This window comes from Tinamus guttatus, unplaced genomic scaffold (assembly GCF_059628265.1).
Source record: "Tinamus guttatus ecotype Peru unplaced genomic scaffold, ASM5962826v1 Tinamus_guttatus_pri_ptg000386l, whole genome shotgun sequence".
Lineage (NCBI taxonomy): Eukaryota > Metazoa > Chordata > Aves > Tinamiformes > Tinamidae > Tinamus > Tinamus guttatus.
Genome location: NW_028288920.1, coordinates 353,051 through 370,027, shown reverse-complemented (window position 1 = coordinate 370,027; position 16,977 = coordinate 353,051). Strand labels below are relative to the sequence as shown.

Here is a 16,977-nt window from a genome sequence, read left to right as displayed (position 1 = left end):
GTTTGTGGCCTCGGAGCTGGGGTTTGGTGGCGGTTCCAACTCGTCGTGTCCCCTGGGCACCTCTTCTGCTCGGGGTTGTCCCCAAAGAGAAGGATCCCGCTCGCTCCCGTGAGCCGGCCGCTCCTGCCAGCACGGGGAAACCTTGCAAAGCACAGGCTGAACTTGCTGCCTTTACAAGCAAGTAAAAGGGAGAGGGAGAAAATCGGGTGCTGAAGTGAGCTCTGAGGGTAGAGGGGCAAATAAACGGGGCAGGAAGCTGCAAAGGAGGCTTCCACACACGGCCTCTGGCACTCAATAAATGCCTGCAGCACCGTGAATCTCTTGCAAATCCCCCAGTATCGGTGCGGGCGCTTGGGAGGCCGCCAGGCTTGCCCGGGACGGCGCTCCCGGCCCCACGAGCACGTGCAGAGCTCATTGCACCAGTGGGCTGCCCGTGTGTGCGGGTCCCTCCGGCTCCGAGGAGGTTTCCCGGGCTACACTGGCGTTCCAAGGGATGGGGCTGCTTCTCCTGAATCCCGTGTGCTGAAAAGAGCATTCCAGCAAAGCCAACATGAACATTTCTGCTCTGGTTGGGCTCTCCTTAAGGGAGGCAGCGTCCAGCAGGACGTGGAGGAATTAACTTCTGCCCAGGGCACGCTGCAAGCGGTGACAGCTGGGGAAATAAGGGCTAGTAGCCACTAGACAACACGGTAGCTGCAATAGTGTGCGCTGCCCTTGGTGCAGAGGAAGCCGTGGGGTCCCGCGGCGCAGAGGCGGCCTCCTGCAGGCGCGGGGCTCGCTGCCCTGCTCGGGCGCTGCGCGTTGGCGCTGCTTCCTGCGCGCCCGGCGCGGCCCGGCGCCATCCGCGCCATGCAGGCGCTTCCTGTGCAGGATTCCCTGGAAACGCTGCCTCTCCTAAACAGAGGCCGTTCCCGCTTGCTCCGGTGCCTGGCTGGGAAGCCGTGTCCCCAGGATCGCGCTGTGCAGCTCGCCAAGCAAAGCAGCAAGCGCCGCGGCAAAACCGCTCTCTTTTGGTTTTGGTTTGGTTTGTGACACGTTATTTAGGTTAGCGCTTCGTAGCAGGCAGGTCTTGAGTGAGCTCTGGTTTTTCGTGAGCTGCTGGAAAACATAGCAAGGCTGATTTTGTAGCACAAAGGTTTTGCTTCGATCGGGTTTTATGGGCGCCGCGTTTTTTAAATCCGCACTTGGAAGCAGAGAGAGATGGTCGTTTGCTCGTGACCAAGGACACTTTGGTGTGTTCTCAGGTGTGGAAAGCGGGATCTGCACCCCGCCTGTCCTGAGCTTAAAAACACCAGGAATGAGCCCGGGAAGAGCTCGTGCAGCTGCATGCGGCATCCCCTGGCCTCCATGGCCAAGGCGCCCGCAGAGGGGATGCAGGAGCACGAGAAGTCCTAGTTAACGGGATTGGATCCCGGGCACAGCGGGTGCTAGTTAACAGGACCCGATCCCGGGCACGGTAAGTCCTTGTTAATGGGACCCGATAACTGATGTTCCTTCTGCTTTTCCTGCCTCTGAACCGGCGTTGCTCAACTCACCATCCTGCTGGATTTTGAGCATCGTTAGCAGCCAAGTTCCAGCTCATAGTGGTTAGTACCGACCCGAGTGGACCTGAGTGGCCTTGGGGTGACGGAGGGGCAGGTTTGGCAGCGTGGCTCTTTCGCCCCAGAGCTGTGGGTCTCCTGGGGTTGACTCTTTTGTGCCTTTCAACATGATTGTGTCCGCTGGCAAGTGGAGGGGCTCGCTTGGCTGTGCCACATGTCACCAACAACCTCCTGTTAGATGTGGTGCCCTGATGTGCGTTTGGGCTGTGTCCAGCCGGGTGAGGAATTGTGGCTCCCTCCGCGTGCAGGGAATGCGCTCGGTGCTGGACGCGCCGTCCCCAGGAGCTCTTCCCGAGGAATCGTGCACAGCTGGATCAATCCCAAGCACTGCCCGTTTCAGTGCTGTCCACACGAGTGTCCAGGAAGGCCTCTCCCCACCAAGTTCCCAACTATCCCTCTTAACGAGCTGTGTCTTAGCACCCATTAACGGGTGAGAGCTGCCTCGTGGGGATGCCTCCCTCTTGGTGTCACCTCGTTTGAGATAAGAGACAGCGGATGGAAACCCAGGGAAAGGCAGGGAAGCCGTTGGCGTCCATGAGCACCGGCTCCCGGTCGGAGCCCAGCCCAGCGGCTGCGTTTGGGCTCTGCCGGTGCAGGAGGTTTCCTGACCTGCTGCAGCCTCGTGTCCCAAAACCCAGGAGTTTGAGGTAGGGCTGGCAGCATTTCCTGCGGGTCTGTTTCTCAGCTCCTGCTCTTGCGGAGTTAGAGGAGACAAGGGAATTGCTTTCTGCGACAGCAGACAGAGCCGCCGAGATGGGAGCACCGAGGGGGAACGTTCAGGGAATTCCTAAATAGCCTGGATCGACGGTGTTCCTCCCTCACCTGTACTTAACTTGAATACACTCCTTGAGTAAAATGTGATTTAACGGTGTGAAAATTAGGACATTTGGGTAAATAGGTAATGACGGGTAACTTGTCCTCTGGAAAAAGGAAACCCTTCCAATAGAGCCACCCGGCAGCGTCTGCACGAGTGTCACCCTGCGCGGGTGCAGGCGACGCCGCTGCTCCCCGCGGGCGCTCCTGGGGCACCGGGTGGGCAGGGAACCCTCTGGGCACGGAGCGGCCACGCGGGCTGCGGAGGGAGCCACGCGCTGGGAAGAGGCTCCCGAGCGGCTGCTTTCCTTCTGTTAAAATATATCCTGGAACAGAGGGGTGTGGAGAAGCAGCTGGAGGCTTGGGAGCTGAGAAAGGATGGACACGGGAGCCAGGAAAGGATGGGCACGGGAGCCGGGAAAGGATGGGAGCTGGGAAAGGATGGACACGGGAGCCGCAAAGGATGGACACGGGAGCCGAGACAGGATGGACACGGGAGCGGGGAAAGACTGGACACGGCTGCCTGACACTGCAGCGGTGCCGCTGCGGGTGCAACCCTGGTTCCTGCTCCGGTACCCGGAGCCGCGGCTGCTCCTGGCAGCTCCCGGCGCTCCCGCTGTTTCCAGCGCAGGCCTTGGCTGTGCCCGGTGCCCCTGGCAGCCCTGCAGTCCTGCAGAAGCCGAACTGGCGGAGGCAAAAGGAGGCGGGAAGCTGCTTGTGCCGGGCAGCGCGAGCGGCTCCTGCTGCTGCCAGCACGGGGCGAAGGACGGGGCGAAGGACGGGGCGAAGGACAGGGTGAAGAACGGGGGGACAGCCACCAGCCGCCCTCGGTGCCCCCGCGCCCGGTGACCTCCATCGCGCCCGGCTCCTCTCCAGAAACCCCCGTGGCGTCACCGCACGGCGGCGGCGCTGGCAGGAGTCCCCCGGGGCCGGCGCGGTGCAACCGCGGCTGCTGCAGCCAGGGCCCGCTCGCTGCTCGCTGCGGCATGCGGCTGCTGCAGCGGCTGCTGCAGGCGCTGCGAGCCGGGCGGCCCCGGAGCACCGGGCGCCTTTCCTGAAATCCCCTTCCTGCCCCCTTTTGTGTTTTTTTTTTTAGATTGAATTAATTGAATTTAAATGAGAACTGGGAAGGAAAAGATCCCGCGCAGCTTGTCCCCGTGCCCGGCTCCCTGCAGCGCGGGCAGAGCCCGTGTCCTGCCCGGCCTGCACCGGGGCCCTTCCAGGAGCTCCTTTTCTGCATGGCATAAAGTTTCTTGCTAAGCCCAGGAACCACCTATTGAAGTTGCCCCTGCTTTCCAGTTAGCACCAATCCGTGCGGATCAGGGAGGAGAGCGCCCGTGAGGAGGAGCAGCTGTGCAGGGAGCTGGGAGCGGGTGCCGTGCTCCAGCGGAGCGAGGGAAGGCAGCGGGAAGGAACTGGGAATGTTGGCACCGTGCACTGCCATAGCTGGAGATGTTTGGGGTTCCGAGCATAAGTGCTTGGCCTTTTCCAAGACTGGCCTTCTCGGGGATGATATTCCTGTCTTCCACCACGCTCACCTGGAGTGAAGGGAAGAGGGAAGCATTCCGGACCCGCACACTGCTGTTGTATGGAGAACAGACCCCAGGGCCGGGTCCTTGGCAGTGCTGCCCCGCTTGGTGGTGGAGCTGCCGCGTGGTCGGGGTGCAGGATCACCGGGTGGCCAAACCTGGCCATGAGGGTGAGCAGGGACCGTCCCCAAGGTCTCGTGGACGTGCGGAGCACGGGGGTGGCCCTGGCCGCTGCCACCGACGGCCTGGGTGACGTCAACACGTGTCGTGGGCAGCTCCGAGTTACCGTCCCCCTCTCCGTCCTTCCCGTTCCCCAGGGCGTTAGCTGATTCGGTGCCCGCTGGGGGAATTAGTGTTCGTGGCTCTGCTTTTTGAACAGGTCTTTCTGAGGCAGCTTCTTCCTTCCTTCCGGTGCAACAGCTAAATAAAAGTTGCTTGGATCAGCAAATTGCCTAGTTATTGAGAGCAAACTACCTAGTTATTGAGGACAACTTGATGGTGACGATTGGACTTCATTCCAGTCAAGCTCTCCATGTGCCAGTATTTGGGAATTTCCAGCATTCCCCTTGTGCTGAGTGGCCCGAGGACGGAGCAGCTTCTGGAGCCGCCGAAACTCGGCTGCTCCTTGGGCATGGGGTCCCTCCGCCTGCCCCTTCCTCCATCTCTTCCAAAAGGGCTGCAAAAAGCAGCCGGGATTTCTGCAAGAGCAAAACCAGCCAGTAAATCAGCAGCTGGGTGAGCCAATATTTCTGCAGGTCTTGGAGATCTTTTGTAGCTCTTTGAGCATGGTTTCTGTACAAGACTTCCTCAGGGTATTGCCTGAGTAATGGGCCAGGGTTTGCAAATCCTGAAGGAAGCGGCTGCCTTGGAAAATGCCCGCAAATCCCGCCGGGCCCAGCCTCCTGCCTGACCTCACCTCCACCGTAAGGAATTCCTGATTTCTGCTCTGTGCTGTTCTGTGCTTTCAGTCCCATTCAGCACCACATTGATGATGATCCTTTCTCCGTCACAGAAGTAATTTGGGAAAGCCTTTCCAAGGCTTTGGAAGGCTTTTTGTTGCAAACCTCTGGAAGTGAATCCTATCGACAAGCTTCCTTTTCCCAGCGCTCTTTCTCGATGCATCATGGTGCCCATGTTCCTCTCCAGCCGCTTTCGCCCCGTTGCAGCAGCTCCTTATTCTTGGGAACTGCGACTTGAACCAAAGCGAGGGACAAGTGCAAGTTTGCAAAGCCCGGAAATCTCCAGGGCATTCTTACTGATATTTTAAAATGCAGTAATTGGGTTCGTCATAATTTGTATCATCTTTATCGTGTGTGCAGATCAGCTGGGTATGGTAATACTTATCCGTGGCTTTCAGATCCTGTGTTTCTTACTATCTCCTGGCCCATGGGCTGCTCCTTTGTGACATTCCAGCGCGGTCCCCTCCTCCCGGCCGCGTTTGCCTCCTAGGGAGCAGGATGGCTCTCTTCTCGCCCAGGCCGCACACGAGGGTTTTCCTGCCTACCCCTCATCCCTGGCTGGGTGCTTTTCCATTGCAGCTGCAATAAGTGGTTCATGGGTGTTACTGAAGCCTGGTGCGTGTGGCTGCTTGGCTCCTTGCTGGTGCACAAGGACACGGGTTTAGCCTCCCACGTCCTTTCCTGATCATCCCGGGAGGCAGGAAACGGCAGAGCTGGCCCTGGAGGCCACGTCTGTCCTTGCGAGGGGTTCCCCTGCTCGCTTGGTGGGGGGACCATCTTCTGCACTCAGTTTTTCCACCCGAGCTCCCAGCCAGCTGTGGTTTAGATCTGGCCCTCGCAGTATTTAGCAGCTGCTGGTTCATGGTTTGATTCCCATGGGCTCTAGCGGGCGTCTCTGGCTGTGCCAGGCGCTGCAGATGGGTTGGGTTGGGTTGGGTTGGGTTTGGTTGAGCTGGGTTGGGTTTGATTTGGTTGGGTTGGGTTTGGTTGAGTCGGGTTGGGTTGGGTTTGGTTGAGTTTGGTTGAGTTTGGTTTGGCTGAGTTGGGTTGGGTTTGGTTGTGTTGGGTTGGGTTTGATTGAGTTGGGTTGGGTGTGGTTGAGTTTGGTTGAACTGGTTGGGTTGGGTTGGGTTTGGTTGAGTTTGGTTGGGTTTGGTTTGGTTGAGTTGGGTTGGGTGTGTTTGAGTTGGGTTGGGTTTGGTTGAACTGGTTGGGTTGGGTTTGGTTTGGTTGAGTTTGGTTGGGTTTGGTTTGGTTGAGTTGGGTTGGATGTGTTTGAGTTGGGTTGGGTGTGGTTGAGTTTGGTTGAACTGGTTGGGTTGGGTTTGGTTTGGTTGAGTTAAGTTGTGTTGGTTGGGTTTGGTTTGGTTGAGTTGGGTTGGGTGTGGTTGAGTTGGGTTGGGTGTGGTTGAGTTTGGTTGAATTGGTTGGGTTGGGTTGGGTAGGTTGGGTTTGGTTGGGTTGGGTTGTGTTGGGTTTGGTTGGGTTGAGTTGGGTTTGGTTGGTTTGCTCTGGTTTGCTCTGCTCTCACCATGGCTCTCCTGTGCCCGCAGTGTCATCGCGGCTGTCGCCGGCCGCCTCCCCGCAACCCCCCGTGCCGGCCGCCAAGGTGATCTCGCCCTCGCAGAAGCACAGCAAGAAGGCGCTCAAGCAGGTGAGCGGGACGGGTCCACATCCAAAGGGGCCTGGAGGAAACGGGGCTGCGCCTCAAACCTCCCCCTTGGCCAAGGGGGACTCAGAGCTGTGGGCTCGGGGGTGACCTGTGCTGCTTCCCTAAAATGTACGTGGGTCATTTTGGACTTGTTTAGGGAATGATGTAAGGAGGTGTCTCGCCCAGTCTTCCAGCGGCTGCCCTTAGCTTTCCACAGACTCCCTTAGAAAACAGCCGCTTTCGTGGTGGAAAAAAACCCAAATCCAGTGCCTGGCCCTCCTACTAGGGGGCAATTCCTGCATTTCCGAGGAATTCTGTGGGTCTGATGTGTGCGTGTGTGGCAGGAAGAAGGGGAAGGAGAGCTCGCTGGATCTGCACTGCCCGTCCACATCCCGACAGGATGTGTGGGGTGTTTGTGACACCGGTTTGTGCCGAGTGTTTGTGACACCGATTTGTGCCGGGGGTTTGCGACACCGGTTTGTGCCGGATGTTTGTGACACCGGTTTGTGCCGGGTGTTTGTAACACCGGTTTGTGCCGGGGGTTTGCGACACCGGTTTGTGTGGGGTGTTTGTGACACCGGTTTGCGTGGGGTGTTTGTGACACTGGCTTGTGCAGGGTGTTTGTCACTCTCCCTCCGTGCAGTGACACCCGCAGGCAGCAGCTCCCCACGGTCCCGCAACGCTCTCAGCTTCGCTCTTCCCGATGGGATTTGGGGAATATTCCGCCCCGCCGGGTCGGGGTGGCGCCGCCCGGGCAGCCCCGCGTGGCCGGGAGCCCCCGCTCCGTTTCGCGGGAGGAAAAGCAGCGTTTGGTGCTTAGGGACCTTCTCCTGCGCGGGGACCTTCCACCCCGGCGTCTCCTCTGCCCCACGCTCAGCTCCGTCCCAGGTGGCAGCACGGGGATCTGGAAATCCAGCGCTCCAGCTCCCCGGCCGCCTCCTCCGCCTTGGAACTGATGGGGAATGTCGCCGCATCCCGTGCTCAGCTCTTCCCGGGCAGTTTGGCCCTCTTGGCCAAACTGCATCTTCCACCTCTTCCCACAGCCAGTTGAGCTCTGGGCATGGAAAGTCATGAGGAATGAGCAAGTATTCCTAGCAGGAAGGAGCAGCAGTGTTGCGAGTTATGGGAAAAATATAATAGAAACGTGTATATATATATAGTTTTCCACTTAAAGGCACAGGATCGTAAAAGAGGCTTTCGTATTTTTAAATTACTGGTTTATTTCCAGCGAAGCAGGGAAAGCCGCTAGCTGCATTTGGCTCCCACGTTCAGGCAGGGATTTTCCCAGGATTCGAGGGACGAGCGGGACGATTCCCAAGTGAGGACTTGCAGCCGAGGCTCTGCCCCTGCGGCTCTTCCTCGCGGGCCGAAGGAGACGACTGGAGGGGGCCACGGAGGACAGGATTCCAGGGAGGAGGAGCAGAGGGCGAGCCGGGAAGGGCCCGGGACACCGCGCTGGGAACGAGGACACCGGCTGGACGTGGAGCCTCCCCGCGTGCCCCTGCCCAGACACACGGGAGACACGTGGAAGGAGCCAGGGCTCCGAGCGTGGGGCAGATGATGGCAACGCTGGGATAACGGGATACCGGATGATGGCAACACTGGGATAACGGGATACCGGATGATGGCAGCACTGGGATAACAGATGATAATAACACTGGGATAATGGGATGCTGGATGATGGCAGCCCTGGGATAACAGATGATGGCAACTCTGGGATAACGGGATACCGAATGACGGCAGCACTGGGATAACCGGATGCCAGATGATGGCACCCCTGGGATACTGGATGATGGCACCCCTGGGATACCGGATGATAGCAATGCTGGGATAACGGGATACCAGATGATGGCAATGCCGGGATACCAGATGATGGCAGCACTGGGATACTGAATGATGGCAGCACTGGGATAACGGGATACCGGATGATGGCAATGCTGGGGTAATAGATGATAGCAGCACTGGGATAACAGGATACCGGATGATGGCAGCGCTGGGATACCGGATGATGGCAGCACTGGGATAACGGGATACCAGATGATGGCAATGCTGGGATACCGGATGATGGCAACGTTGGGATACCGGGGTAACGGATGATGGCAGCGCTGGGATAATGGGATACCGGATTATGGCAACAGTGAGATAACGGGATAACAGATGATGGCAACACTGGGATAATGGGATAACAGATGATGGCAATGCTGCGATAACGGATGATGGCAGCGCTGGGATAACGGGATAACAGATGATGGCAGCGCTGGGATAACGGGATACCGGATGATGGCAACGGTGGGATAACGGATGATGGCAACACTGGGATAACAGCACCGTGGTGCCGTGGCCTGTGTGAGTGCGGGCTGGGACGAAGGCTCTTTAGGAAGGACATGGGAAGAGGGGCCTTGGGGAGCCTGCAGTTGGATCTGGGGGACACAGGCAGGATCAGGAGAGGCTGCTGGAGGTGACAACGTGGTGGAAGGTTGGTCCCTGAAAAACTGCCGGCCAGGTCCTGTTGGAAGCCATTATTGGACACAGGAAGGAGAGGAAAATGACTGGGAATAGTCAGCTTGGATGCTGGTTACAAGTGGAATCCATACGGCTGTCCTGGCGCTTCTCCCATTCACTATCCTTGTAGGATCCGGAGGAGACGGGAGGAAACTTATCCAGCTGCGGGATACAGCTAATGCACTCCAAGATCAGGCTGAAGGGAACATAGGAAACGTTAAAACATAATTTAAAAAAACGAGCTGTGCCGTGGGCAGATTAACCCCTTGCAAAAGGGTTTTCCTAAGCCAAGAAAAATGGAGCAGTTCAGCAGATCAACAGGCAGAATACGGAGTGAGCTGGGTACAGGAAACATCCAACCTTGTGGATCCAAAACCTGTGTGGATCCAGGCTCCGCCGCGCGCCGGGGGGTTGTCCCGATCCTGGTGCTCTGCCCTTGCCTTGCCTCGCTCTGCCCTGGAACTCAACCCAGGAAAGGGGTTTTCAGACTGGTATTTTATGGATAATAAAGTCAGATACTTCTCTCTCTCGTCCCAGTGGATCCAACAAGATTTTCTTGCATGTTGTTTTGAGTGTTTTTTGCCCCGTGGTATTCTTTTCAGTTTTGTTTGTTTTTTAGGATAGGGTGCTGATCTCTAGCCACACTTTGTATATAAGCAGCACAGTATGTTCAGGGTTGCTTCCTATTGCACATTCTCCTTTATGCTTGAACTGCAAAGATTTATCCTGCTGTTGAGTTCACGGGGGCCTGGGGTTCCCTTTTTGAAATGCAGTGGGTTGGGGTAAGGTAAGTGCTGCAGTTTAATTAAATTGCTGTCTCAGTGCCTTGCCTAAGAGCCTAATTTGTGCCTAATTTTAGGCTGTATTACAGTTGCCCTAACCATCTGTTTTCTGAAACACAGGGTTTTCATTTCTTCCGTTTAGTATTTTAGTATTTTAGTCCTAATTAACGAAGTCTTTCCTAATGGGTGTTGTCTCTTGTCAAATGTTTTTAGTAAGCTGCTCCTTGCTCCTGCAGGAGATCGCAATGAATTAAGTGCTGGTCCTTTTACTTTGAGGTTATTTCTGTAATTGCTCCCCTTGGAGACACTGGACCTGGCCCTGACCCGATGGCCGCGGTGCGGCGCAGCGCGCTGGGCGCTCGGTGGCGGCGCCGGTGGCTTCGCGTGGCCGCGGTGACGCCCGTGTCCCTCTCCGCAGGCCCTCAAGCAGCAGCAGCAGAAGCAGCAGCAGCAGCAGCAGCAGCAGCAGTGCCGGGCCGCGATGCCCGTGCCCTCCGGCCAGCACGTCCTTCTCAAGGCGGTGAAGGCGCCCGGCGACTCCGCGCCACCAAAAGCGGGTACGTGGTGGGCGCTGCCGCAGCTCTATAACTTGCTTTTCCTGGCTTTTCCTGCTTTTTCCTGGCTTTTTGGGGGGGAGAGAAGAAAGCGCGCGTTCCACGAGGCGTTTCCGTGTGCCTGGAACACCGGGCTGCAGCGCTCGGGCGCGGGCAGCAGCGGCTCTCGCGGCGCCGCCGCAGCCCTCGCGGTGCCTCCTCGGGGCTGGCGGAGCACCCGGAGCTCCGGGAGGGATTCGCTTCTTTCCAGACAGTCCTTTCCTCCTGGAGGGTCCCTTCCTGCTGCCCAGATGGCTGTTCCCAGGCGGAGCAGCCTTGCGCAGCGTGGGGAATCCGCAGGGCTGCAGCCAGAGCAGGGGCTCCCGAGTTACGGTGTTCCTAGTAGTTCCTGCTAGCTGGGCACCCGCACATTCCTTTCTGTTTAACCGCTTCCCGGGATGAGCTGCAGGGCTCCGGCCCAGCTGGAACGTCCACCTTGTCCCTGTCCTCTGGGTGCCCTCCCGACGTCCCTGCTGTCACCCCCAGCTGACGTTACCTCGCAGAGGTAAAAGGGCTCTGCCGTTGTCACACTGAGACACTTGGTCCCTGCGCTGGAAATTCCCCTTCTCCTGTTTTTTCCAGCCTCCAGTGTGGATTTATTTTGCTGATCTTGATTCATCTCCAAAAGATGATGGCAATATAAACACTCAGAGCCTTATGGACCATGGAGGATGTCTCAAAAAGGAGGAGAAGGTGGTCAGAGCACAGCCAAACCACATCTCCAAGCCCAGATCCCGGAGTGTTGTCAGTCTCTTGATCGGGATCTTAATCCTTAGTGTGTTTTTATCAGCCCCTACTTGGATTTTTGTTACTGCTCTGATTTAATTCCAAGATTTCCAGTTCTACCCATGGTGAGGTCTGGTCTGACAGGGTGAGCAGAGACTTGCAGGAAGACATGAAAATGTCTCTGGGTATATGACAGAGGAGGAGGAATTAGTGAGCTTGGTTAGAACAGGGACCAAATCAAGAACAGGTAAAATTCAGAAGTGGTGCCTGAAGTTTCCAAGAGATTTTGCCTTACAGTGCAGCCTAACAGACCCCAAGGCTGTGTCCGAAGGGAAGTTTCAGCGTTCCTGGATTGGGTGACGAAGGGAAATAAGCGGGGGCTGAGCAGGAGGTTCAAACAGCAGACGAGGTGCTGCCACCCCCGTGTTCCGCGGTAGCCTCGTGGCCACGAGGGGCTCCTGCGGCTCCGGCAAGCAAGTGCTGCGGGAGGGAAGGGCTGGAAGTGCCGGAGGGCTCCGGGAAGGGCTGGAAGTGCCGGAGGGCTCCGGGAGCGGCGCAGGGGCTGGCGCGTCCCCCGCGCGCGCTCGGGTCCTGCTCCTGGGCTCCTGCGCTGAAACGCTCCCTTCCCCGCGCAGCCTGGGAGGGGAAGGCGGATGGACGCCCCGGCAGCCTTCCCAACGCCGCTGCCGCCGTCAAGCTCGGCAGCTCCCTGCCCGGCCTGGGCAAGAAGCCCTTCCAGAGGTCCGACAGGCTCCACGCACGTAAGATTATTTATTTTCCTGCTTCCGGAGATTTAGCTGCTCTGAGGACAGAACAAGAGCCCAAATAGGAAAACTAAGTGTGTCGTTTGGTGCCATTACTAAAGTGGTTTCAGGAAAATCCGGGAAGATCCTCCTATTAGGCTGCATGGATTAGGAAAGATAATTCACCTCTCACACATGCAAAGAAGCCCTTGCTCGCTTCTTGCCATCAGGGATTTCGGTGTCTGAGTTTGCAGCTCGAGAAGCCCAGAAGGACTCGTGCTGTTCAGGAGGATGTGAGGGTGCTGCAGGCCCTGCAGTGACACGAGCAGGAGCCCTGCCCGCTGCGGGCGCTCGAGCCGCCGCCTCCTCGGCTCCCCCACGCGCCGCGGCCGCGTCTCGGCTCTCCTGACCCCGCTGCTTCCTTCCACGTGCAGCCGCCGGCTGCAGGGTGTGCGGTGGCTTCTGGACGAGCCCAAGGGGCTGCGGAATTTCCTGAGATGTTTCTGCTGAGAACAAAGTAGGAATGTCCAGGAAAAAATCCAGAGGAACAGACTGACCTTAGAGGCTTAAAGCAGAAAATAAATGTGGCTAAAAACGTTTCTAAAGGCCCTCCTGGAGAAAGCTCATTGCCACTCTCCAGTGTGGGGATTGCTAGGAGTGGGGTGGTTATTTTCAGGTGGGGATGGCCAGGATTGCTTGGAAAGTTGGGTGAACTGCCCCACATATCAGGTAGTGAAATTTCCTCCGCCTGGGTTTTATTCTTAACCGTATGTGCAGAGGCAACCAGGGGGTTTGGTGTGTACGAGAGGAGCCCCAAAGGAGCCCCCAGGGTGCCCCAAGGTACCTCCTCGGCGGGGTGTCCCGTAGCTCTCTGTGCTTCCTTGCAGGGCAGCTGAAGAGAGCCAAGTGCGCCGAGATCGACGTGGAGACGCCTGACTCCATCCTGGTGAACACCAACCTGCGGGCGCTCATCAACAAGCACACGTTCTCCGTGCTGCCCGCCGAGTGCCAGCAGCGCCTGCTGCTGCTGCTGCCCGAGGTGGACAGGCAGGTGGGTCCCCCCGCGCGCCCCGGCGCTCTGCGGCCTTGCACAGAGCCAGGACATCTGCAGGGATTGGGTTTCTGCAGTTGCTGCCTGTAAAAAAAAAAGAGAATTTGGCTTTGACGCAGCCGGTTGCATTCAGTGACCTCCCCTCTCCCAGCTGTGGCTGAGTTGGCGTTTCTGTTTTGCCAGAGCTGACAAGAGTGCTGGGAACGGGGTGGTCTCGGTATTTTCAGTGTCTTTCTCTCTCCAGCCCTTTTCCAAAGTCTTCAGCGCAGGATTAACCCCAGCGCCTCTCAGGCAGGTTCCTCCCCACACCTCACCCGAGCAGATGCTGCGATTTCGTTTCATCCTCTTCCATCTTCAGCACCGTACGTTGCTGCTGTAAAATCCTGACGCCAATCAAGTGCAAACTGAATGGTTTTTCTGCTCCAAAGCCCTCGTGTCTGCCCTGAAACTCACGCTGGAGGAGAAGGCTGCTTTGGATGCAGAGGGATCAGATGCTGAGTGCCTTGTTGTGCAAGGCCCTGACAGAGGGCTTAAACGAATAGAGAAGTTTGCAGTGATTTTGCTCTGGGAGTGGTGCAGAAGAGACAGTGAACGTTCCCCTGGTTAGCAGTAATGGGAATGGTTAACCTCAATGACAGGAAGGAGAGCGAGGGGCAGGTGGGTATTTTCAAGTCAGCTGCATCTGAATTTCATCCGCAGGGATTCAAAGGGGACTCGGCGGCCTCGACACCACAGCAGTTGCCTTTGGCAGCTTGTGAAAGATGAGGGTGATACTGAGAGGAAAGGAAAAAACCCAACAATGTTGCCCTTACACGCAAAAGGAATTCCAAAATGGAATTCAGGAAGCACATACAATCTGCTTGTTTGTGCACCAGGATATTTGTAGATAAAACCAGCTGCTTGTAAAGTGATTAAAAAGAGAGAAGCAATAGCTGCCATGGGTTTTTTTGTTAATTGTGTCATGTCAGTGTAATTGCTTCATCAGGATGCCCCGTGGCGGGGCCACAAGAGGAGCTGTCGGGTTTGCCTTCCGTAGACGCCGCTGCACGAGCTCGAGGCAGGAACGTGCGCGGGATGCAGCGGCTGGAAGTGAGCACGGAAGCTCCTTCTCCAGGGAACGTCGCGTCGGGAAGGCAGCGGCAGCTCTGGAGGAGCCGTGTCCCAGCTGGAACAGCCGTGGTGGGAAGCGGCGGGTATGGTCTGGAACCTATGGGAATGATCCGGAACCTGCAAGCCGTAACCGTGCCGGGAGATGGTGAGGAGACCTTGGAGGAGGACTCGTCTTCTGGGGCTGCCGAGGGCCCTTGTGAAGGGAAAATGAATAGTCTGATCTACTGCTCAGAGTAGCTACAACGGGATGTTATGGATTCACGTGCAACCATTCAACACGAGCCACCGAAGGAGCTGTTTGAGACAGAATCATAGAATCATAGAATTGTTAAGGTTGGAATGAACCTCTAGGGATCACCCAGTCCAACCCCTGCACACGCAGGGTCACCTAGAGCACGTGGCACAGGGCTGCGTCCAAGCGGGGTTGAAGATCTCCAGAGAAGGAGACTCCACAACCTCTCTGGGCAGCCTGTTCCAGGGCTCTGGCACCCTCACTGGGAAGAAAATTTTCCTTAAGTTCCTGTGGAATTTTTGGTGCTTCAGTTTGTGGCCATTACCTCTAGTTCTGTCAGTGGCCACCACTGAAAAGAGGCCGCCCCATCCTCCTCACGGCCTCCCTTGAGGTACTTCTAGACACTGCTCAGGTCCCCTCTCAGCCTTCTCTTCTCCAGCTGAACAGGCCCAGCTCCCTCAGCCTCTCCTCATAGGGCAGATGTTCCAGGCCCCTGATCATCCTTGTGGCCCTGCGCTGGACTCTCTCCAGCAGCTCCACATCCCTCTTGTCCTGTGGAGCCCAGAACTGGACACAATACTCCAGATGTGGCCTCACCAGGGCTGAGGAGAGGGGCAGGATCAGCTCCCTCAACCTGCTGGAGACGCTCTTCTTAATGCACCCCAGGATCCCATTGGCCTTCTTGGCCACGAGGGCACCTGCTGCCTCATGGTCACCTTGTCGTCCAGATGGGAGATGGGAAGCTGATGGGAACGGCTGGATGTTGCTCTCCCTCGCGCAGGGAGCTCCCAGGCACACGCAGCCCCGTGCAGCCCCCGGCCCAGCCCAGCGTTTTTGTTCCCTTGCTGTGCAGCATCGTCACGTTTGGTCAGTGCTACAACGGGCAAATCAACATTTCCGAAGGAAAGCGGGCTGGAATTTCTGCATCCGGCAGCGTGCTTGCTTTTGTTTCATCGCAGAGTCGTTGCGGTTGGAAAAGACCTTCAAGATCCCTCAGTTTACCACAGGGTTTTCCTTTCCTGCAGGAAGAACCCCTCTGGTCCTGTCCATGACGAAGCCAGAGGGACTCGTCTTTCCGGGTGAAGAGCACTGGCCACGTTTTAGCTTGAGTCCTGCCTTATGGAAATCGGTTTTGGGGAGCAAAAAGAGGATTTCCTTTCCTTTTATCCCATCCACGTCTTGCCTACCCATAGCGGCCTGGGAACTTCTGAATAAAATGGGATCCTGCCCTGTGCTTTGGCTTGATCCTACGGGATGCCCGCGGGTTTAGATGCCCGGCCGCCCCGGCGCGCTGCTCACGCTCCTTTGGGAGCCCGGGCACGTGCAGCGCTTTGTGCTGTCCCATAAATCCTTGTCTTTCCATGGTGTTCAGCCGGGGGTTGCTGGGCCACGGCGGGCACAGTCAACACCCGCAGGAATCGCTTTGTGAGTCCTGTGGCCTCTGCAATAAGGAGGTGTGCGTCCAAGAGGGGATGGATGGCGCTTGCAGGTGGAGTTTGCTGGCAAGGTGCTCAGGAGCAGCCGGCACGACATTGCTGTCCCGGTTTTTGCAGTTCTTTTCAACTGAAAGTTACTTTGTAGAGGGTTCCTTTGGTGCCCCTTGGTTTCCCCTCACGCGGGTGTCTGGTTTCGCTCTGCTCTCAGAGCCCGGTGCCTCCGCAGGTTCCTAACGCCGCCGCCGTGTCGTGTGTTGCAGGTGGGGCCGGACGGCGTCATGAAGCTGAGCGGCTCCGCGCTCAACAACGAGTTCTTCACGTCTGCGGCGCAGGGCTGGAAGGAGAGGCTGGCGGAAGGTAAAGCTGCCCCGGGCCAGCCGAGGACAGGGACGAGGGCTCAGCTCGCCGGGAGGCTCCCTGGGGCTGGGTCACGTTTCCGTCAGGAAAGATCTACAAAAAACAGAGGAGCTTTCTCATTTTCTAATGACAAAACCTTAAAATACTGCCGCGCGGCCCTGCAATCTGCACTAGACGTGTGTGAGAATCTCGTGCTTCAGATGTCTTGCAGCCGTTTTTGTTTTCCACCTGCCTGTGGCCGTGGGGTGGCAGGAGGGCCGACACCGGGCGAGCGTGCGCTTTGGTGCAGGGAGGCTCTGGGTTTCGTGTGAAACGAAGAAGCGTCTTTCCTAGTGATCCTGCCCTGAGAAAGGCCGTTCCTCACAGAGGGATTTGCTCCTCCGGAGATCCCCTGCTGGCTGCCTGGTTTTAATGCAGTCTTGGTGTCCCCATGGCCTGGAGGCTGCTGCTGTCCCAGCGGTGCCAGCTCGGTGCCGTGCATGGCCGTGGTCCAGCACTGCGGCTGGCTCCGTTACCTTCTCTGCTGGACGCTGTGGCTGTTCCTGGAAGGCTTCTCCTTTCCTGCTTTTCCGTTCTTTATGTCACAGCAAAGGCTTAACCTTTCCTAAACATTGCAAAGGGGATCCCGGGATGGCTGGGAGAAATTAAAGCCTTGGTTTTATAGGCTGTGTCTAGAATGGCTAAAGCAGCCACCTGAACTGCAGGAGGCCTCTGTATCCCTGCAGTGCGGAATTCCTTACGGACTCAAGTCCAGTTTGGAGAAAAGTGGTACAGATGCGTCAAAGCTCCTTGTAACTGAGTTGATTTGCTCCTTTGTTTTGTCTGTGATCTTCCTGCAAAACTGATTATGTTCCAAGAAACATAAGCTTCACCAAATAATCCTAACCACTTG

General features: G+C 57.1%; 1 protein-coding gene across 1 annotated transcript in view; it reads left to right on the top strand.

The window, feature by feature from the left end:
• ASXL2 (ASXL transcriptional regulator 2) overlaps nt 1-16,977 on the top strand; it is a 58,041-nt gene that overhangs the window by 34,240 nt on the left and 6,824 nt on the right. The window contains exons 5-9 of the mRNA XM_088530764.1: nt 6,456-6,556; nt 10,256-10,394; nt 11,792-11,917; nt 12,787-12,950; nt 15,989-16,085. Of these exons, the coding sequence (XP_088386890.1) occupies nt 6,456-6,556; nt 10,256-10,394; nt 11,792-11,917; nt 12,787-12,950; nt 15,989-16,085 (627 nt within the window). The remainder of the gene's footprint in view (nt 1-6,455; nt 6,557-10,255; nt 10,395-11,791; nt 11,918-12,786; nt 12,951-15,988; nt 16,086-16,977) is intronic.